This window comes from Pezoporus wallicus, unplaced genomic scaffold, assembly GCF_028554395.1.
Source record: "Pezoporus wallicus isolate ANWC-B61680 ecotype Strahan unplaced genomic scaffold, APGP_CSIRO_Pwel_v1 contig_2910, whole genome shotgun sequence".
Taxonomy (NCBI): Eukaryota; Metazoa; Chordata; class Aves; order Psittaciformes; family Psittacidae; genus Pezoporus; species Pezoporus wallicus.
This window is the reverse complement of record NW_026642858.1, coordinates 666,163-692,747: the sequence shown is the minus strand read 5'-3', so window position 1 is coordinate 692,747 and position 26,585 is coordinate 666,163. Positions and strand designations below refer to the sequence as shown.

General features: G+C 42.2%; 1 protein-coding gene across 3 annotated transcripts in view; it reads right to left on the bottom strand.

The window, feature by feature from the left end:
* TJP2 (tight junction protein 2) overlaps positions 1–22,522 on the bottom strand; it is a 63,449-nt gene extending 40,927 nt beyond the window's left edge. Inside the window, exons 1-2 of one of the 3 annotated variants that reach the window (XM_057432919.1) lie at positions 22,415–22,522; positions 9,365–9,481 (exon numbers count right to left, since the gene is read on the bottom strand). Coding sequence is in view for 1 of the 3 variants with exons in the window: in XM_057432916.1 (XP_057288899.1) it covers positions 1,682–2,014 (333 nt within the window). In the remaining 2 variants the exon portion in view is untranslated. Of the gene's footprint in view, positions 1–1,681; positions 2,108–9,364; positions 9,486–22,029; positions 22,167–22,414 lie in introns of those variants that run through there. The other 2 variants (XM_057432918.1, XM_057432916.1) reach the window with 2 other exon arrangements.
* Between the last annotated feature and the right edge of the window lie 4,063 nt (positions 22,523–26,585).

Genomic DNA, 26,585 nt, shown 5'->3' with positions numbered 1-26,585 from the left:
TCCAAAAATACGGGTATGTGAAACACATGCGAGGAAACTGATAGCATGTCTACCAATACACTGCTTGCTGATACACGCTACAAGGTGTCTTTATTTCAGGAACCATTCCATACTGATAAGTATTTAAGCAATAGCCAGTTAAATTTTATATCTAAATTGTATACCTGTAAATACAAGCCCTGTGACTACTATAGCTCAAGCACACAGAGTCAGACTTTCCATCCATCTCAGGTCAACACACTCAGACCCTATCCCCCTGCAAGACAAGTCACCAACACATTCTCATGGGTATTTTTCTCTCACCAGAACCATCAGCAAATGATTACACCTACTTACGAAATGTACTGCAGCAACGTGCCAGGTACAATGGGATCTGTGGCAAAAAGCTAACAAGATGGATTCAGAAGAGATGAAACAGGCAAGTATAAAAGAGGAGGAAGATAACTGAAGGTTAGAATAAGCATGGGATAGTTACTCAGATCACCTGCAGAGTCTCTGTGATTTATTAAAGACCAGCAACCACCAAACAAGCAAAATGAAACCACAAACAACTCCCCCCCCAAAAAAAAAACCCAAACGAACCCCAAATAACCCCAACAAAACAACAAAAACCTCTATCTCCAACCAAACCACAAAACCAAAAAGAAAACTAACCCCAAACCACACACACTGGAAATAATAGTATGAAAGAAAGTATCAACTGGGAAGTTAGCTAATGGCCAATAAACACCCGTAAGATGTCCAATACGGGATACTGGCTAACACACACAGCCCCCGTATTTAAAGGGCAGATACTTACAGTACTAATTATTCTACGGGCCACAAGACAAACTGTGACGCACAAGTAAATTCTGTTTATAGCTTCTTCCATCCAGGTTTTACTGGGGCTGGGGAGATGACTAGATAAATCCAGTTTCCTGCATGCCGGCATGCACACCGCACTGCCTCTCCAGTCCTGACACATGCTGCTGCCTACTCCTAAGTTTAGCTCCTTTGTAGCTACATAGATTGTTCAGCAATAGGACAGCATGTTTTCCCATAAATACTAAACGGTCTTAAAAAAAAAAAAACAAACACCACCACCACAACAAAAACAAAACCAACAACAACAACAAAAAAAAAAGAACAAAACACCACAAAACCAACAAAACAAAAAAACTGACAGGGACAGGAAGAACAGGATTTTCCTGTTTCAAACCTGGTGCGTTTCTCCATAGAAAAGGGTATTTTCGACTAAAACACTGACCTGCATACCGAGCACAACCCGTATTTAAGCTATAAAATTACGTTTTCTGTTCCGGTGTTCAAAGGGTGAGGCACGGGCCCGCGCTACAGAGAAGCAATCGCCCGACGCCCGTCTGCTCCTGCCCTCCCCGGATTTAACCGGAAAACCCCGGTACTTCCACCGTCCTGCGGCTCCAGCAGGGTTCGCAAGCACCGGGCGCTCCTCCTCACACGGGAGGCGCCGAAGCGGCGCCAGGTCACAGCTAAAGCGGGTCTGAGCCACGGCAGCGCTGCCACCTGTGCCAAGCGCGCGCTGCCTTCCTCCTCCCTCCCCAGCCTCGACCCCGCGGCTGCGGGGTCCCTGCCGGGGGGACGCTACCACTGCCGGCACGGGGGGGTGCCTGCGGACGAGCCCGGCAGGAGGAAAGGCGCGGTGGGCGACGGGGAGGTTACCGACCTGCTCCGCCCCCCCTGCGGGCTCCCGTGGTTCGCTCCCGGCGGAGCCCTGCATCGCTCCCATAGTAACATCGCTGCCCAGGCCGCTACCGCCCCTGACCCCGGCCGCTAGCCTCGGGCACGCTTTTCCCCCGCCTCGCCCCCGCTGCCCAGGAAGGGCTGGAGGGAACCGGTCAGGCCGCTGGCCGGCGGGGGCGGCCGAAGCCCGCCAGGGACAAAGCCGGTACTGAGGAACCTGCCACAGAGCGACTTTGTACTGTCGGGGCCCGGCCGCCCTCCGCTGCCAGCCAATCAAGCCCGCGGTCACCCCGGGAAGGCGAAGAAACATTTTCATTCTCCCTGTGAAGAAAAGAATTATTATTCTCCATTTACAAAAATATTTCTTGTGTTCTCGCCCTTGGCAGCAGAGAGTAGCTGACGCCTGTCACGGGGTAAACGGGAGAGATGAGCCCCCAAGACCAGGCAGCATTTCTGACAAAGCGAGGCTTTCAGGCAGTATCCACAGCCCAGTGTTGCCACACAGAAACACACCAGTCATTTCTACCTGTTCCGTTTGTGTGTTTTAAGGAAGACCCGATGGCCTCCCCAAGTCCATAGCTTTAGCTGGGTTTCCTTCCCACCACCTAACAGCCCTTCCACACTAGTCTTCCACACATTGCTGCTATTAATTCAGAGGCCGAACTGGATGGTTTTCAGACTATAATTACGTACTTTCGAAAAGCACGTACTTGGGGTAAGTGTTCTCAAGAGCTCACAGAAATGACTGGTCACAAAAAGCACTAAAGAAGAGAAGACTAACAGATGCTCAGCCACACCTGTATTCAGAAATAAAGACTTCTTTCCCACTGCTACTGTCTTCCTGGAGTTGTACGATTTTGGGTGGATGAGTCAATACTTGAATCAGCTCTTGGAAGAAAGAAATTAAGAATGAGGACAAACTGCAAGGGAAGAGTTTTCTTAAGACAATGCTTCTGAAAAAGAACACAAACAGCATATTACTTCGTATGTAATTTGGAGGGAAAAAGGCACAAAAATGCTAATGCATGAAGTTTGCTCTCTCAGCCGGTTGATCTCTCCCCTCAGTTTTACAAGTGGGTGGTACCATCCAGCTTTTCTTGCAACACTAGCAGTTCAGTATACAACTAAAGTCAAGACCACTTAGACAAATGAAGCAGAAGCAGAAGGGGCCAGACTCCCCCCACATGAGGTTCTGTGACAGCATCTGGCATCAAAGATTTATTCACAAGACTCAGTAGAGCAAGGCGAAACAGCTGCCACTCTCTGCACTGCTGAGCACTTCTGCACATCTGCACTTTGGAGGCAACTTGACAAAAAGCTAGCACTGGTTGGCAACATCAGCATAGGACATTACGCCATGGCATCAGCAGAGAAAACCACTATCTAACACTTATCTCCTTGAAATGACAAGACGTGATGGAAATAGCTGTTTTCACTTTGACTGGATATGGTAGGACTTTGCTTCAGATGATTATGTAGTTTTTAGAAGCAAGATGAAGTAATGTGTTTAGCCAAATGGTAATATACTTCTTCCAAAGAAAGCAGTTGCCAGACATAAGGTGGGATGGGGAAAAGAGACGCTACTAGATCCCTTTGACTGCAGTCTCATAACACAAATGCCAAGTTTGTGGCAGCATAAGGTAAAGCACCAACCTCCTACAGCCACTGCTCTTCACACAGGCTCTGGCAGAAGCCAAAGGGCTTCTCAATTATCCCACTAGACACAGCCTTCAGGAGTGCAGGAGTGCCAGTCAGAGCAATGCAGAGGTCCACCTATCCTGGCCAAGGACGATTACTTCTTGTTCCAGACAAATGCTGTGCCTTGGCCTAAAGCCTCCTTTTGGCATGTTCTGTGAGCTTACCAAAGCCACATAGTTTTATCACTAGCAGTGGGGTTACCAGACTATACTTCTGTGAGCTAAGTTCCCCAGCAACCAAAGTTAGCACGTTTAACTAGCCTGAGGTAAGTGCACCACAGATGGAGGCAAAGTAGGCTGGTTTTCAATCCCTTACCACAAATCATCACCTAATAGGGGCCTGTCAGTTTGCCTTCACTCAGTTTCTTGCAATAGCAGATAGAAAACAAGACATGTGGCTTACCAAAATATTTTCCACATTTGTCCATAAAATTTCTCACTTGCAGGAGTACAGAGAACACATTTTCCTACTTTCTTATTTCTTTTCTCAAAATAAACAGCTACTCTGCCACAATGGGCAGATACATCATCCCATACCAGCCTGTAAATGTGAGCAGTAAGTGACCTCTAGTGCTCATGCTCACACTACAGCTTGGCCAAATGCCCAGGGTGCCATACTGATGACATGGACTGATGTAACTATTCATATAATAACAATTTACAAGTTACTTATCCTGCAATTCAACCACAAAGAACAGACTTTCAGGACTTCCTGGGTACTTTCTGCCCTTTGACTGAACTATCCTCCCAAGGTAAGATACCAAGTAGACCTTGTGAGGGAAGGATAATGCCTCCTAAACAAAAAATGGAAGGATACAAAATAGCAGTGTAACCAGTGACAAGAGCTGCAGGAACTCCTCTGGCACTACAAGATCCTTCCTCCTGTGGCAGGCAAAAGGGAAAAGAGGTACTCAAAGTACCTAACTGACCTAACAGCTATTCCGCAGGAGCATCCCCATTCTCTTCCCAAGTTTTTTTTCTTGGTTTTGCCAAAGAAACCAAACCCCTAAAGTGCAGCTCAAAGCCACATATCTTTAAATGTATAATTCTATTTAACTTCTCCTGACTCAGCTTCTCTTAACCACCACAAGACTTTGCATTGTGGATCACGAGTGACTTACACAGAATACCTACAAACCAGACAAAAATGAGCTGGGACAGCAGAACAAGCCGAAGAGGGGCAGGGGACTCAGCAAAATGGTCTGTTCTGTCTATGCAGGTCTCTGTACACTTCACGGTGTATGGAGGCATGGCTGCATGCACTTTTCACTCAGTGTCTGCCCTTGAAATAGGAGATGCAGGTACAGTTGTCATCAGTCCTGGAAGGGATACTGCATCATGAAAAGTAGAGGCTGGGTACTAACACCATGTCGGAATCACATGAATTGGGTTATAAATGTGCAGCTCTGTCCTCTGCAGTGTTTAGGACCAGCTACTCTGCATATGCAGTAACTGTATATGTGCAGGGGATTTCATGAAATGTTATGTGGGTATGTAGAGATTTTAAAATTCACTTCCATGGAAAGAATAATTGGTATTAATTCTATGAGAAACATGCAAATAATTTCTAGTGATCACACTTCCCACTGAGATTTTCAGTTTAAGTAATCAATGCAGACATTGTTTGCCTACAATCAGATTCAGTCCACAGTCTGTAACACTGATTTAGAAAGATCACTTGCTGTAGCTTGAGTCATGCAAAACCTAGGACGTATCCCCGAAATTATCTAACGCTACTGTGAGTGAAGCAGTTGTGCTGCTTCCAACATCAGCAGAGGGAACAGCCATTTAACACTGCACTTCACGATGCAAATTTAAAACAAGCAGCTGCCTCTCACAGTTACCCCTGCCAACTAAGTACGGCTATTTAGTAACTTGCCTGCAGCAACCAAGATTGCTGGTTCTCTCCAACAATTCAGGATTCCCAGTGATTCAGGTTCTCTCTGCCTCCTCCCCACCATCAAGCCTTTTAACTGGCCACGCTAACAAAGAGGGTGTTTTGTTTATTGTTGGGTTGTTTTGTTTTATTTTTAAATGTTAAAGTTCAACACTTAGTAGTGCTGCTACACAGTACCACAAATAGGCAACCTCCTTAAAAAAACTGAGAACGGATTTCAACAAGAGATACTGGGAATGTAGGCTGCTTGTTCAGTTGTGGAACTGTCTGTACCGAGATGTCAGTTTTGCTTTTGTTTTTACGCAACTGTTCATGATCCTCTGATGAAAGGCACTGTAGAAGTTTCTAAAAATACCACGTTGCCAAACAACCTTTCCCCCTTCCCTTCCAGGCAATCTCTTTAGACTGCTGTTTTTCATCAGCCTGCAGAATCACACAAGTAAATCAGCCCAGTCCTACTTAAATGATTCATAAATCCAATTACATCTGCTTCTCTAGGTAGTAAACGGGGCTCTAACAGATTTAACATTCAGGATTAGAGGATGTGTAGGTACCTGACCTCTGACTCTCAAACTGCTCAGGAGCTACATATGGTTCAAACATGGAGCTCTCCACTGGCGTTAAGCACACATATGGCACAGTAATATCTGTCTTGAGGGGACTGAAGAATTGAAGCCATGAATACTATCCCTACAGTTGTTTCCATGTGTAGAAGTGAATGCCTTGGAGTGCTACCAAGATGGTGCTGACAGGAGACTAAGGAGATGCAGCCAGGCTCTTAACAGTGCTGCGTGGTGGGAGGATAGGAGATTACAGGCAAAAGTTCAAACAGGAGAAGTTCAGATGTACGTAAGGAGAAAAAAATTTCCTCATGAAAGTAGCCAAGCCAGGGACCCAGTGCTGAGAGGTTGTACTGATACTGTCTTGGAAGGTTTGCAAACCCTGGCTGTCTGAAGCCTCAAGCAACCTGTTCTAATCTAACAGCTGACCCCATTTTAGGCAAGAGGTTGTGCTAGAAACCTCCTGAGGTCTCCTTCCACCTGAATTAGCCTATCATTCCTGGGTTACTGCATGACTCAGGTGCCAGCTTAAAGCAGAGTGACATGTTCATTATCCAGCCCCTTGTCCCCACTTCCAAAGTACAGCTTGTACCTATGCAGCTTGCAAGGTCTGGTATGGTGGTCATCTCTGGCCTAGTGTAAGGATGTACAGCTATACACACTTTCCAAGTTTCAAAGCAGCAATTCTAAGGATGTTATTTGAGACAGCACAGATGACCCTGGAACAGAGACCAACATATATAGCATGCCCCACTTCACGTAATTTCTTCTGGGGTAATCAACAGTACAAGATCCTCTCTGGCTCACATGGACACCTATTTTGATGTTCTCATTGTAAGATTTTTTATTTTTTTTCGTTAAACCTAGACATACAGATTTACCTAGACACTTCAACAAAATTTAAAACATGCAGACAAACACTGTTATATGCTGAACAACTAGAAAAAGCACTAGAGATAGTAACAGTATGAAATACAATAATATATTTTTTTCAAAATCTACTAGGTCTCATACATCACAACTTTATTCTCCTAAAAACAGAAGAATGCTTGTTCTGTTTGTTGCTACTTTGCAAAGAATATGTGAGTTAGAAAACACAGCTGTATAGCACATTTCACAGGATAGATAGAAAGTAGTGTAAGAATATGCAGAGGTGTTTGGTAATAGTCAATAAAAACTATAGTGGGGTGAATAAGAAACACAGTCTATTTATTCTAAACACATTTTCACCTGTACAATGTTTTAAATTACACTGCAGTGTCTTAAAAACTAAACTGATAAGGCAAGCAAATGAAATAGCATGACTTATTGCTAGGGAGTGAAAGAGGCACTTAACAGCGACTCTAGAGTACAGGCTATGAAAACTGAGGCAACTTTCTCTGGCACTTTGACCTCTATTAATTTAAGAAGCTAAAAAACCCCTAATATTGCTGTTCTAAAGAACGAAATAATGAAGTCGTTTAAACAGGTCCAAATCACACAGGTGTGTACTGCTTTTCTCCTGAACACCATAAAAAATTGCATATTGACACTTGAAAGAAAAATCTCTTCCCCACCCCCAGCTTGCTCGTTTTAAACAGAAGGCACAGCACTGAGCACATTCTTACTGAACATTCATTTTGCTTACATCTAATTTCCTTCCTGTCTTCTCCATGCTTCTTGACTACTCTTTTCAAGGCTGTGAAACAATCCTCTGCTTTAAGCAATTTATGTGCCTTCCCTCACTTGAAGTCAAGCCCTACCACATCAAAAACATTACCAAGTTAAGTAACCAACTGTTACAGCTCAAATTAAGGTAACACAGCAAAGAAAACAAAGATCCCATTCTCATGGGGATCATTATACTTATTAAGAACAAGCAAAAGAATATGCAGAATACACAAGACATAACATACACAAAACTTTCCTGTTAATTTTTTCTGATACCGAGGTTAATTTAAAAAACAAAGCTCCAGACAGCAGTTCTTCAGCCAACTTAGTCCTTCAGAACACTAAATCTGTTCTTCAAAGCTCTGCTTCTCTCCATCCTATTTTACTGGCAAACCTCCTGCTGACGAGCTCATTAAGAAACAAAGCAGTTCTGCAGCCCTATTCAGTAATAGCAAGGTCCCAGATAGAGGTACTATGCTCACTTTTGAGTGCTGTTTTTCAGGAAGGACTGAAATGAGCTGGTCAGAGTCCAAGGGAGAACAGTGACAACAATCATCAGAGAAAAAGCAGACAGACACAGCCATTCACTCAACAGTTCCGCAATTCCTGGGGGCTCACAGGCAAGGTGTTTAGATGCAGCTTTACTAGTATCTACTAGAAGATACTTAGTTCTGGAGTTTCTTTCGCTAAGAGTTAGTCTTGCAAGTATCCACATTCCCTGGTATAAGTCTGGCATACCATACTGTATCCTTGAAAGTTTCTCATTTTGAGGGGAGCTTGCTGGAGACTTCAACTGGGACACTGCTGCCAGGCTATGCTTCACTAATATTCTTGTATCGCATTTTCCCACACACAGTGCCCTAAGTGAACAGGGCCTGTTTGTTTGTTATTTTATAGAATGACTTTTTTTTCCTCCTTTTTATCATGTCTTTAGATTTGGATTAATCTCAAATTAATATTTGGATTAATCTAAAATTAATAAATCTAGCATCCTCTCTCCTCAATCCCAGAACACTGAACTAACAGATAAGTAGATTTGATTAAGTGTATCACAAATTAGAAAGACAGTACAAACGATTTCCACATTTCAAAGTAAATTACTAAAGCAGCAATAGCTGTTAATCTCTCAATAACAGAAGTCAATTACAGCTCTGTTGACACACCACCATAAAAACCTTTAGCTCTCTTAAAATTGTCATCTGTTAATGACTTCCAAAAACAAGCCAAGCATGTTTCACCAACACATAAAACTAAGGATGCATTTAATATTCTCTCTGGGAGCACTTGAGGAGGTTTCTAGAACAAAGTTAAGATGCCAAGAGGATTATATTTACCTTAACTATACACTGTAAGAAAATATGCAGCAAAACAACTCTCCCTGTGTGTGGCTATTCTGTCTCCCAGGACTCCATTGAGTCACTAAGCAATTCCCATTAATACTACCCTCTGTGCTTGAATTTATTTATCCCCAAATCCATGTTAAATATTTATATTTGCTGTGGACATCACCATAGATTAAATCCATTCTTTACCAGTGTTTAACTAAGAAATGAACTAGTACAGTCCTGTGCATTATTATTTGCATAACTTTAGCAGAATACCGAGTTCATTGCAGGAGTCTCTCCTCCTCTGGTGGCCTGTTCTACATCACAAAGCTTTCAGCAAATGTGCATGTGCTCATTCTAATTAGTCTGGGAGTCCAAAAGAATTAGCTCCAATTTCAGTATATTACTCTATTAATCACAGTTTCTTAAAAACTTTTAAAAACATAGCTAAAAGAATTAACGTTCTGGCTAGCACATGATGAGAATCTGTTGTTTTAAACTAATGGCCAGTTCTAACTAATGCAACTTGACTAGTACCTTCTGAGGAATGACGATTTTTGAATGTCTCTGTCTACTCTCTGTGAGATGCTTTGGGCTTGATGTACAGCTGTGCTCCCAGTCCCACTCACAAGGAGATGGCAGTGCAGTAGTTTGCTCCCTGAAAAACAAAGTTTCATTTCAGTAATATATAATCATAAAAGAATGACTGTGAAGCCTGGGACACTGAAGTCCTAGATACAAAGAAGATATAAAATACACGTCCCTGGTTAGTTTGGCATGCTTTAGCTTCCCTGGGAATCAAGTGGAAACAGTGCTTAAAGAGAGGAGATGATACTCAGAAATATCTACACTTGCAGCAATGCTGCAAACTTCCATTCAATCACTATCCTCATGAGGCATTCACACAAGCCTGCACACCAAGCAGCAATGCATTTTTAGTCTTAGTGTGATGGCTTAGTTTGCATTGAATTGTACAAAGTTAAACTAGTAAGAACATTATTCTTACTGAGGTTATGCTCAAGATACAATCAGATACATGCACTCCGTTACTTCAACTGGTAACTTAACAGTTGCCAAATGACAGAAAAGAAGCAATTCCCAGTGTAATTTTCAATTCCTTCCCTTGCTCAGGGGCCTCAGCTACCCCTCTTCTGTACAAGCAGTAAGTTAGCTTCCATTCAGCATCCATGTCACAGGGCTCCTCCTCCATCCCATCCCTTGTCCCAGCCCTTGATTATCCCATGTAGGAAAACAGAAAATGGATGGTTTAACTAAGATGAAAGAACTTTTGACAGAAATAGAAACAGAAGCCGATGGTTAGGGTTTGCTCCTTGGGCTTTGTTTTTAAAATAAAACAAACACGCATCTTTATCATCTGAATTCCTCTCAAAGAACACCTTTCCAAAGTCTTCCATCTTCAAAAGGATATAGCCAGACTTTCCTGGAAGAATATCTTAGCTGTACTTGTAACAGGCTTGTTTTAACATTTTTTTAATCTCCAATGTATATGCTTGGCTTTGGTTTTGGGGTGTTTTGACTGGGTTTTTGTTTTGTTTTTGTTTTTTTGGGGGGTTTTGGTTGGTTGGTTTGGGTTTGTTTTTTTTTTTTTGGGGGGGGGTGTTGGTGTTTTTTTGGTTTTTTGGTTGTTTTTTTCTTTTGGGGTGGTGGTGGTGTTTGCTTGCTTCTTTTAGTCTCGTTAATACTCCATTACCCATTTATAGATAGCAGGAGAGCCATAAGAGAAACTGAAAGAATTCTGCAGAACTTCACCAATTATCTGCAAGTCTACCCCACATTTTATTGATGCATCTTGTGTGCGGCACCCCCTTTTTCCTGAGCAAAATCATAATGAGGTCCAAGATTAAAAAAGCAAACTTAAAACTTCTAAGATATTTTTAAAATTGTATTTCATTGCAGATTAACTTCTTAAAAACTTAACAAATGTAAGCACCTGCCAGACATCACACTGGTGAAGCTAGGAGGTCTTTTCCCCTGTCTGCTGCTTCTGCCAGCATAAAAGCATCTTTCTGAAAGTAATCAACTGCTGTTTTAAATCAAGGCATGATTTCAGAAGTCACACCACAAAAGAATGCTTAATACGAGTTTCTGTGAACAATAAAGAGCAGCAAGAGCTATGCTGTATATTATGAACAAACATCAGCTTTATTGTTCAGGCTGTGCATAGAACACTATTCTGGAAGCTGCAAGAAAGTTACACAAGCAAGCCAAATCCAAACTATTCTGCCATCATTTTGCCCCTGCATGTAGATGCCCAAAGTTAAGAAAATTGATTTGTCACAGAAATCTCATCACTATTCCAAGGAAAATGGAAGTGGAAACCCCCCCCACACACACTTGGTAATACCTTTTATATGGAAATGGAAAGGAATGCCTTAGCAAAACAAAGTATTTGCCTTTCTGGCTTTCTTTAGCACCTCAGTCTGGGTTTTTAATCAGAATTTTCAAAACTTTCAAGAGATGGCACTGAAGCTAGGATCACACTTTTTTTTTTTTTTTTTTTAAATTTTAAGAGATGAATAAGAGAAATAAAGGAAGCACATGGGTTAAGCATGCACCTGGATTTGTGCAGTGGGATAATGACAGATGAGGACTTCTGTATCCTACATTCAGTATTAGGCTTTGGCAACTGCCTCATGTTTTGGGTTTTTTTCCAACACATACACACTTTTAGAACACTTTTTTTTTATAGCAGCGTGACAGGGTACCTCCAGAAGTCAAGCAATAAGCTGATGTTTAGCAAGTGAGTTATTAATTTGCTTGTTCCAGTTATACAGAGTAAGCATTCTGCAGCTACAAAAAAAAGAAAAACAGCACTTTTTCTTCAACCCACAGTTTACCACAACTGTTGGTTACCAACCTCTAGTTCCCTGAAAGTTTTAATGAAAACATAAAAGGGATCCCTATTACAGTCCAATGACAACAGCTTTTCTGCTTTTCTGAAATGGCTGGAATGGCAAATCCAAACATAATCCACATACATCTTGACCAGTTTGGAATTCCAAGTGTGCACAACAATCACATTAACTAAACCCCTCCCTTCCTGAAAGGAGGGAGATGCCCGATTAAGCATGCTGGAAATAAATCCAAATATTAACAGGGTAGTGTCTTTTGCACTTTTGATACTGACTTACACTCAGTAGTAGATGGAAGCCAAGCAGTCCCAGTCACAAAACAAAAGAATAATGAATACTACAGTTAATAAGTTTCATTTTTAGACAGCTTGTTTCAAGCTGCAACTGTGGCCAAACAAACCTACTTGAAAACAAAGAGGAATTTTGCAGGAATGTACTATTACTTTCCAACCCAGCTTCTCAAAGTATCAAGGGCAGTCATGTACAATTTAATCAACATGCAAAGAGTGGCTGCAAAATTCAAACAGATTGGCATGTAGATAAGTTACATGAAACAATTAAAGGAAGTCACAGTCTAGGACACTCCAATGTCCTGTGTCCAAATACATTATACTAAGAACCCCTTTTAATGGACAGATTTTTAACAAAAAGCCCTACAAGTACTCATTAACACAGTATCAGAAACTTAGGATCAACTTAAAAAATACTTGTATTCATAACAGGCTGGAAACTCTTGGCATCAGAGTATTTTCTAAACTAGTTTTTGTTGTTTCGGTGATAAAACTAGCAAAAAAAAAATCATATAGTGAACTGCATTTTAATTGCTTCTACTGTTGCTGCCACTGCTAAGAGGAAGTGCTCTTGTGGAAAAATTACAGGACAAATCTGAGTTCAGTTACAGCCAAACAGTCAATGTTACTTCTTTGAAGTCTTACTAAACATAAAACTATTCCAAACCAGCAGAAACATTAATTGCACTTGAACAAAACCCTCTGACATTTTGCACGCCTCTGCAACATCTGAAAACCATTCTAATGCACAACAAAGAGACTAGAAGGGCTGCGGAGAAGTAGCATCATCTATTGATGCTACTTATACAGGAGCAGGTGGGAAAGAGCGACAATCCCCTTTCACATGTGTAAGTTTTTAAGAGAAACCTTTGTGAACAGAAAGAACTGTCCAAAGCCTAATACTCAAGCTGTTTGGTACAAGAAAGCACTCTCAATTTTTTTTAACAAAACCAGAATGCTTGGTATTTCACATTTTGAACAGTAATAGCGTTAATTTACTTCTCTCATAATAACTGAAGCTTTACTTTAGGGAAACAGTATTCCTAAATATGATGAACTCCTGCTTCCTGGCAAAGAACAACAGTTGCGTACACAGAGAAAAGTGGTCTTCCACTTTAAGAAGGTGCTAGCTTTGTCACGGACTCAATTACGTATTTCTTAAATGATGGTGAGGGGGAACACAGATGTACGTACATCAAGTTAGTAGTGAACAACAAACACAAAACACCCATTTAATTTTCATTCTGATGAGTATACACCTACTTATCCTTTCTGTTCTTTAGCAAACTTCTGATTTGGAAACAACACGTTCTCCTACTTATTCTACTGGTCAAGGACGAGAAGTACACATAAATCTCCAAAGAAACCACCAAGATCAACCACAACTGAAGAAGATACACCATTTGGAAGGTACAAAAAAAAGGTTAAATGTTTTACAAATGACTCAACTCTCTTCTGCTAACAAGTTTTAAAATTGCATGATTTGAGGTGAGGACAGGTTTTCCCATAGCTACATACCGATTGTTTTTTTAGCACTTACCCTGGATGTTGCCACAGATTTGCATGTCTACCCTCAGGAAGCAGTTCCCTCTTGTTAAGGGGAGTAATACCTATTGCTGCTTCTAAAATAGTTATGTATTTCTTGTACCGCATCCTGCCTCTCTCAAGAGTTCCACCACGCCAAATTATCATCCAAATGTAGACACTGCAACTGAAGTCATGCCTCTTCACTTATCTGAAGCACTTATCAGTGGTGCTTTTTAAAACACGCTGCGAGTCTGAAGCAGAAAAGCAAAGCTTTTTCCTCTCCCAGGCTTAGAGACTTATTAGGAGAGAGAAACCAAAGAAAAACTCCTACCAGATTCCCCAGAAACGTCACTGTTACGTAACTGAATCTTTGAATAAGACACTAATGAAAATGATTGAGGAGACAATCAGGGTTCTAAGCCTGGCCGGATAATGCACACTCTCCAATTGACTAATCCTTTGCTAAATCTCCACTGTCTATAATCTTTCAACTGCTAATGGAGCACTAGGTAACTCCTCTGTAAAATCTGACCAGAGAATAAGAGAGATCTGCACAGAAAACTTGAGACTGTTTTAGACACTGTGATGGACAACAACAGGTTGTTTCAACTTTTTTCCTCAGCACCACGAAGCTCTGTACACTGGAAGTGTTACAAGAGATTCATCTGATCTGTTCAGAAAAGGCATGGACAAATTTCTTTATGTGGCTTGCACAGCATTATGAAAGACAGAGACTTCCATTATGATGCCTACTTGTCATTCAAATATGCCTCACACAATGCCAAAAACACTTCCCAGGTCAAAATCGTTCTAGCCATGAGGTAAGTAATTGTATATGCCAAAGACCTCAGGCAATAACTACGAAGGAGGAGACAGATGTACATGCTGAAGTAACAGTGACATTTGGGAAATCCTGCAGTACTGTGAAACCGCAGTATTAAGAGAGACGTACTTGATTGCAAAAAGACTAAGGAAATTGTGTTGTAATGCTACTTAGATCTGAGATAGTAAGATATGAATGATTTATATATATATATTACATAAATACTACATACTTAAGCAGTACTATACATAAAAATGTAAAAAGAACAGATAGGATAGAAAGACTGAAGACTTCAGCCACAACTCCCTCTGTGAACCGTGCATTTTAATTATTCCCTAGTATTGTCAGGCGTATCTCTATTTCTGTTAGGGTGACTTAACATTCTATGCTACTTTAGAAATGGGTAAGATGAAACCCACTAGTTTTCATTACTTATTTGGTAGAATATTCAGCTTCTGCAATATCTGTATACCACTGCAGGTCCGGCATTACTTACAATCCTGTGTTACCTGTATTTGGTGTTCAATATTCATTCACATTTGTAGGTTAACATATGCACACATGGAACTATTTCAAGTTATTACCAAATAATAATTTGTGAGACTGATCTTGGAAGAGCAAAATAAAATCAAGTATCTTTTAGATTCACAGGATACCAATAGAAACAACTGTCAGAGGGGAAAAAACTTAATTTTCACCTACATAGCTGCATGCTGGTATGTAAGGAATATGCAGTCTGAAAATGCAGTTTTACTTGAAACACAGATTTTTTTTTTATCTATATGAGATTCAGTCTTTCCTCAGAGTCAGTTTTGTTATCAAGATCAGTACTGCCATAATTTCTCCTATGAAGTTTTGGTACTTCTTTCTTTCCATCCCTCCTCTCCCATGTAACAATGTTTAACACTAAATTTTCCTCTTACAGATCTAATTAACAGTTCTTGCAAAAACTTTCCTAAAGTATTTTTCAAAACCTATGCAAAGTCTAAAAAGCATTCAGTGCAGCTCTGGTCCATCTTTTGTCTCTCTGGGCAGAGTGTATAAATTCTTACTAAAATAGGTGCCCCACAACTGCTCTTGTACACAGAAAAGCCAAGCTCACACAATAAGTACCCATTACACCCAAGCACTGCTTTTGATTAAATTGTTCATGGAATCTCCTGGTATCTAGAGGGGCTAAGACTGACTCACAGTTTATCAGCTTCACAGAATCATAGAATGGTTTGGGCTGGAAGAGACCTTAAAGATCATCAAATTCCAACCTGCCCTGCCACTACACCAGATTGCTCAAGGCCCTATCCAACTTGGCCTTGAACGCTTCCAGAGATGCAGAAGCCACAACTTCTCTGGGCAACCTGTGCTAGTGTTTCATCACCCTCATAGTGAAGAATTTCCTCTTAATATCTAATCAATGAAATAACCTAAAATGGAGTACATGTTTTCAGTTACACGATTACCCTGCACATCTTCATCTTAAAAAAATCAGATTGTAATTGTATTGTCTGCAATCGAGGTTTGCATACTTTAAATTCACAGTAAAACAGGACACATGCTCTAACACAGCAGACCTTGCACCAGCATTCATAGAGGTTAGGGTTGGAAAGGACCTTAAAGACTACCCAGCACTTCTCTGGGCAACCTGTGCCAGTGTCTCACCTGTCTTACTGAATATTTTTTTTTCCCAATATCTAATCCAAGTCCTCCCCTCTTCCAGTTTAAAACCATTCCCCCTTATCCTGTCACTACAAGCCCTTGTAAAAAGTCCCTCTCCAGATTTCCTGTAGGCCTCTTTAGGTACTGGAAGCTGCTCTAAGGTCTCCCTGGAGCTTTCTCTTCTCCAGGCTGAACAAACCCAATTCTCTCAGCCTGTCTTCATAGGACAGGTGCTCCAGCCTCCTGATCATCTTCACGGTCCTCTTCAGGACTTGCTTCAACAGCTCCACATCCTTCGTACGTAGTGGCCGTTCAACTGAACTTCCTTTTGCTTTATTTGAAAACAGAAACTCAAAGGTGCTAGTACATCCCTTGTTAGATAAGGGTGGATTTTGCAGAACTAACAAAGTCTAAAACACGCAGTCTTCCATTGCTTCCTGTTGGGGAGTTACCATCCACTCCCCTTCTGGCTTTGTATTTTTTCAGGAAGAATGGACACCAAGTTTTATTGGTAAGAACACAGTGTAATTTTCCTATCTGGGAAGACAGAAGTGAACAAACATCTGAGAGTTAAGGTGTAAGAAAATATTTGTGTCAACCTCAGGAATTCACGTCTTTTGAAATTTGGCTGAAGAACAACAGTAAGAAACCACACCACAGTTCAGCTAAAAAGATTCTTGGCTTATTCACTATATTGGTATCCTCCACTAACCTTTTTCCCCATGAATCTCTCACATTAATTACTAATCAGTTTACCAAACACAGAAAAAACAGTTACATGCATTTCTACGAAACAGGTACAGCACATTGTGGCAACATGCCATGAGGCTTCAAGCACTTGTCATGGCCTTACCAAGCTACACTGGCTATAGGGAAACAGGACTCCATGAAAACTGCCAGCTTCTCTTTCTCCGTTCCAAAACTCCCTACTCTTTTCTGTGCTTCCATAGCTGAAACAGCAAGAAAAACCCCACAAATGTTTCACTCTTGGTACAATGATTTCAAACGAGCTGAAAATCTACAGATGACTTTTGCAAAGCAATTCTGGAGTTTCCTTATTTTCAGTCACCCTGTAAAAATTGTAAATTCAATTACAGTGGATGGTTTGGAAAGCAATACATATTTCCAGGAATGGGGAAAGAATGACAGAAACTCTTTTCTGAATTAAAGAAACATTTATGAGATCAAAGCAAAAGCTGCCTTTTGCTCTAATCCTTGACAGATGAAAACAGTCATATTCCCTTAATGAGATGTAGAACATACTTCATGTAAACTGATGACAGAAGCATGATCACATCTTTAGTCACTTTGGACTCACCCACAGAGGAGACAACCATTGCCCAACATAACCACAAATTACTTTCCATCTTTGGAAGGTGACAAAATCCTGCTCTTTCTCATTTCTCAAAAAAAAAAAAAAAAAAATGTAAAATGTACAGACCAAAGCATTTTTTTATGAAGAAAGCAAAGGAAAAAAGTTTTCCTATATGGTTTTTCTCAGGTTGCAAGAATAACTATGACAGACAATTGTTAACTTCCAGAACATATGTGCCTCATCTGGGCCATATAGCTAAAAAACAATGAAAATTGAAAATCAGTCAATACATATGTCAAGCTTGATCCATTGAAACAATCTTGAGACAAAAGAGCATCAAGGATGAGGCTGGGGGCATGGAATGGGAGTGATTTCATGGAAAGAGAAGGACCTGGAAATATCTTTCACACAGCATCACTGGTTGCAGTTGCTTTTAGCCCCTCCTTAAGAGATTGCCCACTGCCTGAACAGTCCATATGCTCCTGGAGATTCTCAGAATCAGCTTACACAAAGTTGTTTTAAGGAGGCTAGAGACACCAGCAGTCAAATCTGCTGGCTATTAAGCAGAGCTAGATGATGAAGCAGATGTTAGAAAAGAGAGAGCAAGCCAGACTACTGACAGCCTTGCTATTAACAGTGATGCACAGGAGAGATAGATTTAGGGGTTTTCTCTAATGTCCCTTAAGGGGGAGGGAAAAGAAAATGAGAGGACCAGGGGGGAAAAAACAAGAAAAAAAAACCAAACAACAAGGCAGCAAAGCAAATAATAAATAGCTCTAAGAAATATGCAAAACCTTGGTTTAGATGAAGCTGAGCCAGTATTGAGTTCAGGCTCAGTTTATCAATACAATGCAGGCTGATGTTAAATAATTAGTTTTATTTGACAGTAATGACAACAAAACACTTTGGGGAGAGATATTACTAAGCCATTCTGAGGAAAAATCCAAAATGGCCCAAAATAACTGAACTCATACCTAGCTTAATGAAAACATAGCCACACCTAACAAGACATCCTAAATCTGACATTTCACATGTCTATAGACCACACCTGAGATAATCTCCATACCATAATATGCACTGAGAAACAAAAAGAAATTTCTCAAAAGCAGTTTTGCTTTTTGAGGAAGCTGGTGCAAGACAGAAGCAAAGACAATAGCATACAAATGGAGCAGGCATTGGGGAAAACCAGAATAAAAGGGGATTTATATTTTTTTTTAGCTTGCACACTTACTGGCCTTACTACTGTATCACACAGTATTTTTGTAAATCATTTTCCCGTTACACGTGAAAACACAGCACTAATTGAGTTTCATTTTCTTCCTAGATCAGAAGCCATGGTTACATGTGGATCCAACACTCAGATGCACAATGACAATGCTGACCTCAATTCAAGGAAGACTTAGGTAGCTCACGTTTCCTAAAAACAAAACCTGCAGCTGATGAATATACACCAGTGCAGATGCCATATAAGATATCAGACCAAACCTCTCACAGCTCACTGGGTTGTTACCAGGCTTGGATAATAAACATTCTAAATACATTCATATCTGAAAGGGTCACATAACACTGGACAAAAAGGAGTTGCCACAGTCTGTGTTCTCATTTAGAACAGAAATCTACAACACTCCCTAGCAACAGGCACTTGCAGAAAACAATTATTTGAATCAAAAGAAAATAAAAACCAACAACAACAAAGCAACTAAAAAACGACACAAACATTAATAGTCTAAATTGTGAAACTATGTGGTCTTTGCTTCTGCATGAAGTTGCTCAATTCCTATACTGCAGTCAATACCTGTGTTGATTATACAATATTTAAGTAAAAAAACAAAACCACCTCAGCCCTCTACTGTTAAATATAGGCTTTGTTTGGCAATACACACACACACACACACACAGATAATATTATTAAGTTCTAAATCACAATTTACCTATTCAGAAAATAAAAATTCTGGGGCAGGACCAGGATAACCCTGGTACTGATAAAAGGACAATAAAGAGCAACAGTAGGCTCCAAAGGCTCTGGGACAAGAAATAAGCATAGCTTACAACGCAGCAGAAATACACATCCAGTACAGTGCTGCTCCTCCTGAGGAAGAGGATGGCTCAGGTAACTGAGAAAAGCACTCTGCCGTGAGCAACTCTATTTTGTCGTAGAATCTGAGAGAGAAATCTGTGTAGAAATTAAACCTCAGTACTCATCTGGGAATTTTCAAATAACTTCCTTGGTCATGGGACGGAAACCGAACCTTTAACTGTGACAGACAACATGCACTGCTGTGCATATGACAGCACGGCCACACAAAACCAGTCAACCTCATGCTGGGGCTGCAATCTCTTTGGGGGAGTAAGTCACCATTTGCAAACATTCTTCACTATGGCAAGATCCATACTGAAGACAGGCCTTATAATTATGCCCTATCTGCTTATTGCCATAAATGTTTGTTTTATATACAGATTATCTCACTTTTGAGGGATCTAGTTCTAAAAATCACAGAAATTCACTGCAATTTGGGATTAGGATTCACAGACATTATGTAGCTGATGTCAAGTAACAATTGTCAGATTCAATATATTTTTTATCAGCAATGAGTATTTTCATACCTGTTTGAAAATAAATCAGACTTGAAAACATCTAACCTCCATAAATTGTAGCTGTTATACCATGCTTGCTTTCCCCTTAGAATTAGATAGGTTCCAGAATTACTACAGCAGGATGAAACTGATGCAGCCAAGGCATGACAAAAGTTACACCGCCCCTGAGAATGTAAATACTGTTATTTCAGCAATTAAGAGAGAACAGTCTTGTAACAAGAGATTTCTTTTACCCTACAAGGAAGTTCTGGACACAGACAACTTTGGTAACTGTTAAAACACACACACAAATGCTATCTGCCATCAAGATTTGCTCCAAGTTAAATGCAGCTTTGAAGTAATCCTGAAATATTAGGCCATTCCCCAGTTCAGGATTACTATGATCCAGGAACTGTCTGATGCTTTCAAGCATCCAGGTTTTCATGATCTAGGAACTTTCTGATGTGTTCAAGCATCCAGCTTTTATAAAGGTACAAGACATCTCATTTTGTGAACCATGACAGTGCCTAAACATTATTTTAATCGCTAGAAAAGATCTCCTGGTTGTCCTTAAAAGGCACTGAACCAGGAAAGTGGGGATTAAGCAATCAAAAAAACGTATCAGACACTTAATTACTTTGATGCTTCATTCTGAAGAGCTCTGTTGAGATTATAGTTCATGCAAAGTATTGGGATCATCCTAACCCATCATAATTCTCAGCACTCATCTTTAGTCTCACAAAACCACAGTGTAGTGGCTCTGAGAACAGCAGCCTTTACTGACACTGTGATACAGAGCAATGAAGAATGCAACTGAAGGCAGAAGCAATTCCTCCAAGCCAGAGTGACTTCCTTTTGCAAAGGGAAGAGGAGTCACTACCACTACCTGAATGCAGTATTCAGGGCATACAAGATGTTTGCATATAACAGCCTGGAAAGCAATTATAACAGTAAACTCACTGAAGAGTCAAATACATGCAAAAGGCTTCCCCTGATGAAAGCCCTCATAAGCACTAGGTTACGCTAAGTATAAATCTTACCAAGTCTAAATGGCATACAATGCTTACTAAATGCATTTCAAAGTCTCTTCAAACAGCCTGGTTATCTAGCAATGAATATCAATTTACACAAGCAAACTTCCCATGCTGTCCAGTACCTGATCCTTGCTATGCAGGCCCCATGGACCCTGATAAGGGTCAGAGCTTGGAAGAGTTTACAGACAGATCCTTAATATTATTAATGCTTCAGAAAGAAAAGGAGCTATTTTATCAGTTATAGCACATGTTTGTTTTCTTCTCTCTGAACCACAGCTGAATCACAGTCCTAAACCTTTAAAATAAAAGGCTGCTGAGCAAAATAAAAGGTGAGTCATTTTAATTTGTTTCAAACCATCCCATCTTACAACTACAGCCAAAGGTTAAAGCAATGAAGACCTTTGTTGGCCTCTGTGGGAGCACAGCTGTGGGGCTGAGAGCTTTCAAACACCATCCTAGCTGTTGGGTTCAACACCAGGCTATAAATCAAAGCCAGGGAGCAGATTATTCAGAGATTCGACCTGTTTAAAGGGAGTTATTATTAGAAAGCAACATTGGAGGTATGGAAGTTTTCAGATAACCAATCTGACAGATGAGTGTATGACTCTTGCACGGGTACGGTCAGGCAGTATGTACTTTTTCACACTGGAAAAATATGCAGAGGACACAGGTTTCAAGTAGGCGGAAAGTAAGGGCAGAGCTGCCTAATAACGCCAGCACATACCACTGGTCGATCAACCTTAACGCTCCACAATTCAAATTAACGTACCTGAGCTACAGCACCGCAAACAAGGCCGATGCGAAAGCACTTTAAGGAGCGATCGAGCATTTGGCCCCTGGAACTGCCCGTTCCTTTGTTTTACGCTTCCCTGTTAACTTGAAACTTCCCCTGACCCAGTTAGCCAAAGCCCAAGGCACGGCTGGAATCCACTCGGGATGTGCCAACACACAGACTCCAGCCATTCTGTGTATGAGAAAGGCAGACACGACCCCCCCCGCCTCCGGGTGTGCACAGCTCCCGAGGGTCAAAACCGGGGTAACACCACCCCTGATCCCCCGGTGACATCGCTCCCGCTCTCCACGCAGTATCGCGCTCTCCCAGAAAGTACTTACCACGGGAAAAGTCACCGAAAGCCGCTTAATCCCGTTAGGAAAAGCCTATCCCCGGCCCAAACCCGCTTGTTCGCCGGCCCCAGGGGCGCTCCAGGAGTTTGGAGGGGGGGCCAATCCGGGGGAAGCAAGCGTTGGGAGCGCAGACGCCGCTCCGGCTCTCGCGGACAAAGCGCGTCCGAGGAACCAACCGAGCGGGGGGCAGACGAGCCCGGAGCACACAAAGGAGGGAGCGGGAGAAGTCCCGCGCGGCTCTCCCCGTAGCGCGGCCCCTGGAGCCTGGAGCGGAGGCAGCGGCGGCGCCAAGCGGGGGCAACGGAACGCCGCACCTGCCCGAAGGGAGGGATGCAGGGGAGCGGGGAGGGGGGGAGGCAGCTCGCGGGGGTACTCGCCTGCTCGAGGAGATCGTCCCGGTGTGGCGGCGTCTGGCAACTGGGAGGTCCCGAGAGGCTGCCCGGCGCTGGCACTGCGCGCCCTACGCTACCCTCAAAGGTCCTCGCCGCTCTGACGGCTGTCACAGCGGCGCCGAGTCCTAGTGAGTACAGAGCCGAACCCCGACCCAGTGCGGCCGCTCCCGCCGAGTCGGGCGATTTCCTGCGGGCGGGGGCGGCGCTGCACTGCCGGGCCGGGGCGGGGTCCGGCCGCAGGTGCCGACCTCACCCCCAGGTGGGGCAGGCGGCGGAGGGAGAGCAGTGGGTGACGGACAGGCGCCGCTCCGCGTGTGGGGCTCCACCTGCGCCTGGCCCCGGCTGAGGGGTGACTCGCCCGGCGCCCCCGACCCTCGCTAACACACACACACACACACACACACACCCGCACTCACACACTCACTCCTCACTCCTCAAGCTGTCTCTCGCCCAGAGGCGGCGGCGGGCGGGAGAACAGGAAATACCGGTCGGAGCCCGGTACTCAGCGCCGCTGAGTCACCGCGGCGGGGCGCCTCGCCCCCCCAGCCTTTCTCAGCGCGTTCCGTCTGCCGGGAGGAGGCAGCGACTCTGCCCCCCGGCTCCACCCGAAGCGCCCACGGCGGGCCCGGAGCCGAGCTGCTCGGCCACTGACGGTCGCGGGCTGCACCGGCACCCAGCCCCGCGTTTGTGTGTTGTTTCCATCAGGTTTTGTTAGGAACCTGGGATCGTTGCCCAGCTAAACTTCTCTAACCGGAAGACCTCTGAAGCGGCTCTAAAATCCACCGCACAGTGGTGGTTGTGCACATACGCTTCTGGATCGGTTTCTTTCCTGCTTTTTATCGCAGAAGATCCACGGGCAACTTCCCTCCGCAGCTCCGAGGAGCTGAGTGTTCACATAATCACTCACAGCTGAAACACCCAACATTAGCACAAGGCAGAGGGGCTCCATTTCCAGGCGAGCACATGCAGTGTCACTATGCAAGCCATACCGATACTGTTCCCGAAACCTTAACTTTACAAAAGGAAGCGGCACTTGAGGCTGGCATTCCACAGGTATCAGCTTTTCGGCACACTGATGTCCTGCAGCCGAAATAAGAAAGACAAGGCCAAGCAGCCCTGACAGGATTCTTTGGAGTCAAGTTTCTTCTGCATTGTAAAGCACTATATGTCACCAGGAATTCCTTATCTGCGCTCTTAGGGGGTTAAACCTCACAGGAGCCCCTCTGAAATCAGTGTAATCCCCCAGCACCAGGCCTGTGACACAAAACCTACTGACAAGTTTCGAGGTTTGTTGTTAGTTGCTGGTGAGAAAGGGCAGATGATTTTTCGACAGACACTACTCTAGATTCCCTCTGCATTTTAATTCAGGTTGGTTTTTTCCTCATTAGGTGCAGGTGATGTGTGTGCAGTATGCCTGATACAGGAATTACGATAAAGAAGGCAGTGTTCCTCACAAAGGCACTGGACTTTGGAAGGCTGGGCACTGAAAGAACCCATTTTAGTGACAGCAAATACAAAATTGTGTTCAGTTGTTGTATTGAAAAAGTCTCCTTGTAACAATAGTTAATAATTAACATGCCTGTGCATGGCATACTGTGGTCTTCAAGTGACAACTGCAGCCTGAGAGTCCCAAACAGCAAAACCAAGGAGGGGGCAGAAAGGACTAGTTCAGTAACTTGTCATTTTCTGTCAGCTACAGACAGGCTCAATCATCAGCACATAATAGAATATTGCATTCAGGCAGAACCAAGGCACGAGGAGAGGAAATTCAGCCTTACTTCCAGGTGTGTGTCAGATCACTCAGCTGATACTGTGCTGGGTGCATGTTTCCTTATAGAGTGTTTAAAAATCTGTCAGTTCTGTAAATGTTTTTCTGAAGTTACTTTTGTAACAGTGGCCTTACAGTGCCTGGTTAAGGGTTCTAAAATGCTGTGGAGTGATACCATTGGCATTTAGTGTATTCCTGATTTTTTTTAGTAGGAGAGAACATTGATGGGTAGCAGAAGAGCCTACACGTCGAAACTACCAATGCTTACACAGTTACTCACTGTAAGACTGATCACATAGCATACTTACCGTGGCTCAAAGCATTTTTAAAACAATTCAGCAAACTGGATAAGGCAGTAGCAACATTACATATCTTGTTTTAAACACCTATTGTATCATTATCTAAAAGTGTCTCCTTCCTTAACCTGAACTCCAAAAAATGTTTGTAATTAGTAACTGTTTAAAAAAGCTTTAATTGTCCATAGCTCTCTGTATTCTATCCCCAGAAAAACAGCCTCCCCTATGGTGGAGGTCATGAACCTTGTCTTTGTTCTGCCTGCCAACAGCAGAGTTTACACAAGCGGCAATTTGGGACAGAGGGGGACATAACTCAAGGATGACTTTTTCTTATCTTTAAACAGGAGTTTAAAGAAAATGTGAATAGCAAAATGGACTGAAGCATGTTTGATCGGTTACAATTATAAATAGTGGTGACAGCAAATTTAAAATACCATCTCCTGAGGGGCCACACATAATGCTGCTTGCCTCTAGTCTTTCCTTGCCCGGCCAACATCAGCCTTTGGGCAAAGTTAATCTCTTCCTGATAGCCTTTGCTTCTGCCCTTCCCATGCTTCCTCTTCTATTTCAAATGTTCTTCCAGGCATTTTGGCAAGCCTCCACCTTCCTTCCCAGGACGCCCACACATTCCAGGTTGTTAGCACAATCATTGTTCAACCATTAACCAGGAGCTAAAAGCAATTAAACACAAACCTCACTACAAATCCCCCTTCCCTTATTTGTCTACCACTTTTTCAGGACAGGCCTTTATCCTATTTATTGAAGTTGCTAAAAGACTTCAGGAATTTTAAGGAACAAGACAGGATGATGGAACAGTCTTGCAAGGAAGACGTAATATTTCTTACGAATAACGCTTCTTAAGGATTATTAAGTGGAAAGGAAAATGAACCAAGAAACACCAGATGAACATTTAGGCACAATTCCTGTATTTTGTGAGGAATACAGACTGTGAGTGGTTGCTGTAAGCTTGACTACCTGAATCAACTTACAAAGAAATCACTGGCACACATGAAACAGAGTTTTAGCAAGGTTAGACATGCTAGGACTTTCAGACTGTAAGCCAGACCACCACAATCATCACAGTGACTGGCTGTTGGTGAAAACTCTTGATATACCCAAAAAAAACCAACACATTCCACTTTCTCTGCTGAGCCTGAGCATCCAATAAGGGTACAAATGCCAATCCTACCTTTCAAAAGCACTTTGTATGTTTTCCTTCACCAAAAATGGAGTAACTGTCTTGTGGGAAAAATGGTGCCAGCCCTAATACGAACTGGTTGGTTCCTACCAATACTGACCATAGTGTGTATCAAATTATTTTAATCCAGTTATTTCTTCTAGGAGAGGCAAAGCAAGAAACTATTGATGAGATGTCAAGTCTGTAACCATAAAACAATCTGAGTATTCAAGTAAATGATGTTAGTAGAACATAATTTGATGTTAGGATCAGAGCTCATCCTGAGCCTCTCTGCAGAAGCATGAAGACTGACAGTGTCCTTGCCCTTAACTTACAGTTTGATGTAAGCATTAGAGCAAAGAATGAGTCATGTCCTATGATTCATCATGTACACCGAGATAAAACTCATTTGAACTCACTGACACTATTTATCTTTACTAGTTAGATTAAATCCATTTCTTACTCAGATATCTAAAAGCAGGAAATTGCACAAATAGCAGCAGCATTATGGATGAAGTGCAGGGCACATCAAATATGAAAGCTGAAGCGCTCTTATAAAATCCACCCTAACTGGCCAAATTTTTAACAGAATCTTTCCAGTACATGTTTCAAGAAGCACAAAGAATTCAAAACAGTACACAATGCTGCAGTCTTCAGCATTATCATCATGGCATGAAATCGCAGCTTTGCATAATGAATTAAGAATTCTACATGCAACTTTATCCTGAAATAAACATTTGCACAAGGTAAAGGAATGTAGATAAAGTCCAAATATGACTCTCATGAGTGTTAGTATGCTGCATGCAAATTACCTAAGAAAATGATTTTTTGAAAAGTCGACCAGAAAAATAATTACACAAGCTGTACGTGATGAAGCAAAGGAAGAACCAGGAGAAAGTATTCTTGAGTAA